The sequence below is a fragment of the Aptenodytes forsteri genome, unplaced genomic scaffold (genome assembly GCF_000699145.1).
Source record: "Aptenodytes forsteri isolate BGI_AS27 unplaced genomic scaffold, ASM69914v1 Scaffold2, whole genome shotgun sequence".
Lineage (NCBI taxonomy): Eukaryota > Metazoa > Chordata > Aves > Sphenisciformes > Spheniscidae > Aptenodytes > Aptenodytes forsteri.
The window spans coordinates 14,342,441-14,351,827 of record NW_008795695.1 but is presented as its reverse complement, the minus strand read 5'-3'; the positions used below and the strand labels follow the sequence as shown (position 1 = coordinate 14,351,827).

At 39.5% G+C, this 9,387-nt stretch overlaps 1 protein-coding gene across 1 annotated transcript in view; it reads right to left on the bottom strand.

Moving 5' to 3' along the window:
• The window catches only part of EFHC2 (EF-hand domain containing 2), a gene marked incomplete at its 5' end in the record, with an annotated part of 57,611 nt that overhangs the window by 32,574 nt on the left and 15,650 nt on the right, over positions 1-9,387 (bottom strand). Inside the window, 3 exon segments of the mRNA XM_019473042.1 lie at positions 5,388-5,526; positions 5,847-5,957; positions 8,860-9,111. Of these exon segments, the coding sequence (XP_019328587.1) occupies positions 5,388-5,526; positions 5,847-5,957; positions 8,860-9,111 (502 nt within the window).

The window sequence follows — 9,387 nt, the reverse complement described above, 5'->3', positions numbered from 1 at the left end:
CCGCGCCGCGCTCCCACAGCGCCACGCCCGCGCGGGGCTCCGGAACGGCGGGTTCTCTTATGAGGGGGCCCCCGGTCTTTTTTAAACATTAAGTTTGTTTTTTTTTTGTATAAACCTTAAGGTTAATTTTTTAATTATGCACTCTGCTAGCCTGTAGTAATATTTTCTCCCTCGAAGTCCGGAGGTTTTTAACAGCGAATTTTAGCAGAAACCAACCCCTTCTCGTTGCAGGGTTGCGAATAACACGCTTCCTGCCAACAGGCTTCGGGAAGCCAGGACGTTCAGTTGAACGGAGAAACTCAAAAGCCACGCGAATGCAGTTTACGTGCAGGTCACAGTGTATGCACGTTAACACTCACGCATAAGGCACTCATTAGGAAACGCTAAAGCGTTTCCCTTTGTATGTACTTTAGCACATACGGATGAAAATTAGGTTTATAAACGAAAAGGAAACTACAAAGTAAGAGGAATATTGTGCTAGCCCCGGAGAGTCTATTAAATCCCTCCTGACCCAAGCACGGGGTAAACGAAGTCCAAAGAGAAGTTCAGCGCTTTGGTTCCCATCCTTTCCGTGATGTAAAATGACCTTGCTTCATTCAGATTCACTGAACACAAACATCCAGCCTCGTGCCACCTACAGTTGCCAGGATTTTAAAGGATTACGTATTCAGATTCTCTCCTGTGAATGAGGAAATTCAGAAAGAAATGGGGAAACACATTTTACGAAACTAGTTAAAAACTCATTTCTGCAACTTTTGAACAGCCCAGCTAGGTGCAGCAGACTAACAGCCATACCTGAGCTCAAAACTCGTTTCATCTCTGCTCTGCCACAGACCATTAGGGTAGAATCAGACAGACAACTTGCACTTACACATAAAATGCACTCCTCTCAAGATTATCACTGTTTCTTAAGAAAATTACCTCTGTCCAGTCTGGAAAAGGGATCGATGCTCTCTTCTTCCAGGCTGTAACATTTTCAGTGTAAATTTGCAGTGGGTAGACGGTAAATTGAAAGTCCGGGATTACAAATTTCTACTTCCAGAAAGAATAGCACAGATATTTTCCCCGTGGACAGTTTCACCCCTTGTTACTGCATCAACTGATGCCCAGCAGAAGACAGGCTGACACTACGGGGATTTATTTCAGCTAATATGTCAAACATGTATCACATACTAGTAACTTTTTCTCATGACATCAAAACCTGAGTGAGATTTGAACAAGCTCTGGGAATAGCAAGAAACAAAACAGCTCCAGCCACATCTTTAGCATATAAACAATTTGAAGGTGGCATAGCCGCCTTTGTAAGAAAAACTAAATTCCTCAAAAATAATTTGTTGCCACAGAAGCAGCATTAAACCAGCTTGAATGAGCTTGTCTGCTTTCAGTTTCAATATACGCTGTAAGATTTTGATACACATTGTAAGATTACCTTCGGCCCTCAGTCGAAGAACTGTAGGAAAGCCCTTGTGTTAGATAAAAACGTATTTCAAGGAAGAGTCAAGTGCTACGTACTTTGGATTAGAGTGATAACCATACTGAATATCAGTATATAGCAGGCAGGCAAGACATTCTACCTTCAGAGGAAGAGGACAGACACCTCTGAGCATTACAGCCAAGAACAGGAGAGAGAAATTCCACTAGCCTTGGACAATATAAGAGGTGGCAATAACCTGGAGGGATGACATTGTTAACATGATGTTCTCTATACATAAAAGGAGATGTATAACAATCAGCTGAGACCTGTTTTTTGTCAGAGTCTGTTTCACAGTTTAGGTAAGAAGTAAAATAAGAAGGCAATGCCACCATCTTCACACCTTTTACATGCAGGATTAAAGAAAATCTAGTGCTCACAGAACCGTCCATGCAGCTAAAACATGACAGTGTTTATTCTGATTCAAAGAGTATCTCCTTTTACCGAGTCTTACTTCATGATTATTCCAGTTACCTGAGGAAAAAAAGGCATCTGTAAATGTACAAGTATATTTAGAAGCCGCTGCTCAGTCTCCACCACATGTAGCGGAGAGGTTAGACGCCAGAGAGACTCTGATCTCTGACGAGTCTAATGAAAATTGGCAGCAGGCTTTAATGCCCCCACTGAGGGAAAAGCAAGAAGTCAGCTGTTATCCAGCAGCAGCTGCCTGGCCAAAAGCACACATGTACTGGCCAGCCCATCACCCCGCACGTTGCTCTGCCCGGGCAGCAGGTCAGAGAGGGAGCCTGAGAAATGAGGGGGTGGGAGGGCGAGGAGAGCTGGGACAGGAGAGGGATCGCAGGGTGCTGCGAAAAGGCGTAACAGACGGGCTTGGGAGGTGCTGGGACATCGAATAAAAATAAGTGGGAAACCAGATTTTACTGGTTTTGTTCATTCAGGAACAATCTGTTTTTTAAGAAAGAACACTTTATACTCAACTATACACTTTATACTCAACTCTGTGCTGAGATACTGTATTTAGTGAGAAGAACGAGTACCAGCTTCCCCCCACCGCACATCACTCATGTTTCAGCTGGGTGACCACAACACCTACATGGCTATAGAATATTTTTCTCCTTCTCTGAGGCTGCACTAGCAAGTCCGGACAGATAATATCACACATTAAGGCATTTTCTCTTCCATTGATAGCACTGCTAGATGACAGTAATGTCATCAGCTTCCTACTGAAGGGCATTAGCTATTGTTTACCCACAGAAGAGCTCTCCTTTGCTCTTCACAAACAGTATAAAAAGCAAAACAAGCAAAACCAACATTGGAAATATATAAGATATCATAGTCATGCACTTCAAGGGAAATCTAAACTGCTCTTAATTCTCCTAAAGGGCAAATTCCATTCGCAAGCAACTTACGCTAAAACTGCAGAGTCAAAAATGAATGTCGGCCTCTTTAATGGCTTTGGCAGAAGAGTATAAATTGAGGGGGAGTAATGTGAAAAGACAATAGCAAAAAGCTGGATTGATGCCGTGAGGTGCTGAGCACTGTGCCTTGATGTAAGAACTCATTTATCCACTTGCTTACTCTTACTCAAGTAAATGGTCTCCCTGGACTCAAACTGCAATTAAGCACGTTTCAGTGTTTAATTGGATGGGAGCAGAATGCCAGGCACTTTGTGGGACTGAGCCCACTGAGAGTACCTTGTACACCCACCAAACACAAACAAAATTTGTAACTCACTAAGAATGAAAGGTGAACCTCAACCCTTTCTCTCTCAAAACCTGCTTCTAAGCCAAAAACTACCCTGATTCTACTCTTAGCCCCTTCTAGCTAAGAAGTCATACCTACTTTTTTTAAATCCTGATGGGGAAAACAGGAAAGAATTTCACAACAAATTGTGAGAATGTCTTAGCTCTTTACAAGAGTGTGTATAGAGTGTGTTTTCTCTATACAAGAAAGTGTATATTTTCTGTGAACAAGACAGGCAGCATCAAGATGGATGAGTTTTTTGTTAGCCAGAGTCTCTGCCATCATGTATCCTTAACAGTATGTGCAGAACACTTCCCAGTTTCCTGAAGGTCTCAGCTAGAGCACATCTTTGTGTGTTTTGTGTTAAGGAGGCAGACAAACTGGAGAGAGCACTGAGAAAAAACAGAAAAATTATCACAGATATAAAAGAATGGACTAGGGAGAAAGACCAAAAGGTTTCCCTAGCACCAAATGGCCTGGGAGGGGGGTAAGGTGGTAAGATGGTGTATTGGAATAGCGGTCAAATATGTACGAGGTTGTTATAAAGAGAGGATACTGATCAGTTGTTCTCCATGTCCAACAAAGGCAAGACAAAACAGTTACTCTCAGTTTACACAAACCAGCTTCAGAGTAGCTATTAAGCAGCATTTCTAACTATGCGGTTAGGACAAGATACGTCAGGAGGCAGAGAGATCTCCACTACTGGAGGATGCTGATAGAAGGCTATACAAACATCAGCCAGTGACAGGCTATGCATTTACACTATCCTGCCTCAGAACAATGGGAATGGGCTAGATCACCTATGGTCCCAGTTTTCTAGAACTCTACACATCAGCAACTTCTGACTTCTCCTAACTTGCAAAGCACCTAACTTTAACATCCAGAGACATAACCAGTAATTACTGAGCCAGCATTATAGGAGGGGAAGAGCCTTCGCATTTGTGTAACGCTTGGTTGCATTGCTTGGTTGATACAGAATGGTCAGCTGCATTTCATTGCCTGCTGTGAGTAAGAAATCCCCATTCACTGTTCCAGGCTATTTTGCTCAGACAGAGGATATTTCTGCCAAACAGCGGCAGCGGTCTTGGCTGAAAAAATTCTCAGGGAAGAACCCCCTGTTTTGCATGTCTGGAATTAGACTCACTATTATTATAGATAATATTATGGTTATTGAATATGGCTTCCTCACACACTGGCTAGTATAAGAAAAGATTTATTTTGGTACAGACATGCCAAGCTATTATTAAAAAAGTCCTAATGAGACATGTTTTGCCAATTAAGAAATTTAGTGTTGTAATGGCAGCACTACATCATTTAATTCCCCCAATGCAGCAGACAAACTTTGATCCAAACACTACACTCTATCTGATCACAAGTCAAGCTGAAAGAAATAGTCTACCCAGGTATTTTGTTTCACAGTGTCAAAGAATGGCCATAGTAGGATTCTTCCAACCATCTCTGAACAGTCAGACACTTAGCTATATTCATTGAATGAATAAACTGCCAGAAATTAACTAAGTTGTTTTTGCAGGAAGATGTCCATAATAGAACCATTAGCAAGTCTGACTGAGGGAATTCAAAGACAGATAAACAAAAGCCCCAAATGTTATACATTTTCAAAATGCTTTTCCATTATGGACATAGTTGCTAAATGTTTCCAGAATTCAGTGCTGAAACTTCACAGGATACATACTCTAATGGTCCAGAATACACAAAACTGCACTGTAAAAACCAATAATGTGATAGACTACTACTGTTGTGTCAGAAAATCTTATTATGTGAGGATTCTGACATCCATATAAAATGAAACATGGTATAATGGGGAATAATTGAGCTCATTCTACTTACCCACTCACTACATGATCTTTATTATTTTCTGACTGCAAACACAGCTATTGGAATGGGAGGGGGAAGGAGAGAAGAAGAATTGGCAGTCTATCCATATGACTGTTTTGTCATTCTAGTTTTGAAATAGAGGCAGTTAGGAACAGAATATGCACATTATGTGATAGTTTTCAATGGAGTAACATAGAAGAAAGCCCTTCTGGATCACCTGCAAAATTACTGCTTTGCTGTTTAACAGCCTACAACAGATTGTTATTGCTAAAGGTTTTAATGAACATGTTTTGTCAGTAATAAAATTCGAAGACAGCTCTGTCAAACTCAGAAGTATAAAAATGCTCATAAGGAAAGGATAATTATCACTACTTACCGATTCCGTACTTTGTCCTGTAATACTCTTTAGTGAATTCATCACAATCACATAGTAGTATCTTCCTTCCCCAAACATTAATTACTGCCCCTATTTTCAGGTCACTGTCTCTGTAAAATTCCTGATGCACTGCTCCTGTCTAATAAAAGAGGGAACAGCAGCTCTATAAATCTCAGAATCCCACAACCTTTCTTAAAATCTAGGTCATTTAGTGCGTGTGATTTAAAATATAACCTTCATAGTCCATTTGCGAGTATTTTCACCCCATGCTAAGCTACCTCACTTTCAGAAACGTGGAATTTACATACAATAAATCTCAGTAGTTTTCATTTGAGCTATTCTCTAATGGCAACACAATTTTATAAATAACTCTCTTTGTTGTAGAGGATAACAACCACAGAAATTACAAAAACTACTACAAAGACATTCAACAGCTGGAGGCATTCAGTAATATCTGACCTTACGATTGTCCAGAATGTAACGGCTTCTGTTTCCTACTAACTTTCCAAACACATTGAGAACAGTGCGACTGGTGATTGTGCCTGGCTGATACAGCCCAGTGGGAGCATACTGCAAGAAAAGAGACCAACTCTCAAGAAACACAGTTAACAGTGAAGAACGAGAACTCAGTTACCTTAAAACTAGCAGGTTTTCTACAGACTGACTGCGACTGTAGTATTTTCTTGGGAGAATTTTTAGTAAATTCTAAGGTAAGATTACACCTCCGAACCTAAAAGCCAGTGTATATATTAAAAGCCAGTATGTATGCCAGAAGAAGCATTCAGAATCTTACTGTGTATCCAAGAGTAAAGTCTCCTTTTTCTTGGAAGCAAACAGAAACCAAAGGTTAGCACACCCAAAGTAGCACATCCCTGTCAACATCTGCTCTAAAGGCTATTATTTTGATTGGTAATAATTATAAAAACATGCAAAAGAAGCACTCAAGGTTGCTCCTACTGTGCTAACCACTGCACAAATACAGGGGATTCAAGTCAGCATGATTCTATTGGCAAAAATGTTAGTATTTTTGTTTCTATTGTCATTTTCAAAATTACAATAGTAATTTATCCCAGTAATATCAAACTTAATACACCAACACATTACATTTTTTAAATCATGAACAAACTTCTGAGGCAGGGTAACCAAAGTGGGTTATTTTGTCATACCACCTTCCCTGACACCCCGACTTTTGACTGATCTCCTCTGCTGTCCTTCTCAAAATTTCCACTGAATTCAGAGGAAGAAGCCAGCCCTTAAAATTGCAACATGCACTTCAGTGGTAGAAGGGGTCTGTCAGCATAGAGCCACTGCTAATCTTAGAACATAGGATGCACAAGGTGAGACAAGTGTAATATTTTGCTGTTAGGTTTTTACTATAAAATCTCATGTACACGTATGGCATCACAATTAGATTACCAGTATTAGAAGGAAAGGAGGGAAAAGATTCCCCAGTGTTTTACTCCATCTGTGGGTTGACGTGGTTCTACCAGCAGGATCTGTCTGGACCGATACGGAAGTGTATCCAGCTCGTTAATTTTATAATCATAATAGGTTACAGAGGACTCAAACCCCTTGAAGATTTCTCTGCGAGGAGCCTTCTCAAATAAGCACCTGATTAATGCCTGGCAAAGCTTATTCATGGATTCCTATTGATTTTCACCAGCTTTGCATAAGGTCCCAAATCTAGGAACTCAATTTTAAGAAATCATTCTAGATTTGCTACAAAGTAGTAATGTTATGGCATACTAAAACTGGACTTTTCCAAAGGTTCCAAATATAAATCATATGGATCAAATCTGAATTCACCTCAGTTTTACATTAGTTTATCTATCAAGATGAATTAATTTTCTGTACTTCCATTACTGCACAGCTTTTGTAATACATTTACTTTAATAATAACATTTTGGAAGATCAGTATGATGATACCGGGGAAATATAATCATTTTGATTACCACAGCAAGAGCAAGGGCAGCAAGTTCTGATCTTCAATTTCACAGCGAACATCTATTATTACTCCCACGTTAACAAAGCAGAGCCCTGAACACGTTCATTTGTTACGCAGGGCTCCTCGGGAATATTGGAATAACTATTGTTCCATCCCACTTGCTAGATACTATAGCTTTGCAGTTCACCAGTTCAAGACAAATTCATACTGACTTCAGGAAACTATTAAGATACTTTAGCCAATTGTCTTGTAGCAAGGAGTAATCACTTGTGAACAGCAAGGATTAAACTCTGTCCTCAGTGAGGTGTAAGCATCTTTTTAGGCACTTTTTCAGGAACGCTACATTGGAGAAGCCAAGATTCATAAGCAGTCTTGTAAAAGAAGCTTTTGCATCACCGATAAAAGTCTGTTAAAGTTAACAAAGATTTTGCTGCCATTTATTCAATGGAGCCAAATCTTCGTCACCTTTTCAGCAGCAAGGGCGGGATTCATCTCCAGCCATTCAGAGGAAGGAGACACTGCTAATTTAGGGCACATCCACCTCAAACACAAAGGCAGTTCTACAGGGTTCCAGTTCACATCTGAAAGGCTTCTGGAACACTGATGTGGAGGTGTTATGCCAAAGTAGATGCATAAATAATTTGGCTTTCCTTTCAGTTAAGATTGCTAGCTAATTCACTGGCAGATGTAGGCACTCTGGGTTGTAGATACACTAGAGTCCACCTCCCTCAGCTCAACAGCTGCACCAAAGTCAATGAAATAAGCTAATTAACAGTGTCTGAAGATCGGGCCCTCCATTTTTCATTTCTGTCTTTAGTTTTACTTGGTTGAATTTCTATTAATTTCAAGATCTTGTGCCTATTGCAAAGAAAAAAAATCTGCCTATTAAGAGAAAATAAAAGTCTTGGGCATCAGAAAAGATCAAGCAGCCCTTCAGAGCCTTGCAGAGGCTCTGCTGGAGCATTTTCTTGTAATTTGTTAACACATATTTCATTCCCTGAGAAGAAAGTCTCTCACTTTGGTGGCTAAATATAGCTCAGACCTATAAAACCTGTAGAAAATATGCTAAATCCAAAATAATGAAGCAGTAGATTCAATTCCACTTGCATTCAGATTTTCTGAAATTTCCGTAGTCTGATCTCCAGCTGATAAAATAGGACTATGACCGTCTGTTTGAGAAGAATCTGCTCCATAACATGAAAATTAGCTGTAGTTAAGAATGAACCTCAAGACTATAATTCTATGAATACACTAATATGGGAGAAAGGAAATCATAGGATATCTTTCTGTCTAAATTCTCTCTCCTTTTAATTTAAACATGACAAGCCTAAACTTATTTTTTTCCATCACTTATTAAGTTGTTATATGAATATGTGTGCAAAACCTAAATCATGCAATTATGCTTAATACTCTGATAACACTTTCTAAATATCATTACAATCCTAACACGGGATTTTCAAAACAAGGCATTTAATATTTCTTAATTAGCAGAAGAATTCGAAATAAGCTGAAATTTTCATCCCTCACCTTTGGAAGCTTATCTCTTCTGAGGAAAAGTGGAACGACATCCCGGCCTGAGTTTACTGGTATAATTTCTTTTATATCAATAGTATCATCAGACAAATAATAGCGCAGAACAAGTTCCCGTGGGTCATGAAACATGGATTCTGGGTCATCCCACACACAGAAAAAACGTAAAATATGTCCATTATGCTCCAGAAATTGTTTCAAAGTGTCAATGCGCTCATAAGGGCGCAATGGCTTCATACTATCCAGAATCTGCAGATAAAGGAGAAATTAAGAGAAACACCTTTTTAATTATTTGCTCTTAAAAACAGGATACCAAACTGCAGGGTACCATCTAATCTTAGAACATGCTTTTAGGATTTTCAAATAACATCACACAATTATAATACATGAAACACTGTTTATGCCATTACCAAAGAACTATTTACAGGGTTGCTGTGCCCTCAGAAAATGTATTAAAACAATTTTGGATTGGTTTTGATCTTTGTTTTTCTTGCAGTAAGGTCGTTCAGATCAGAAAATTGTTAA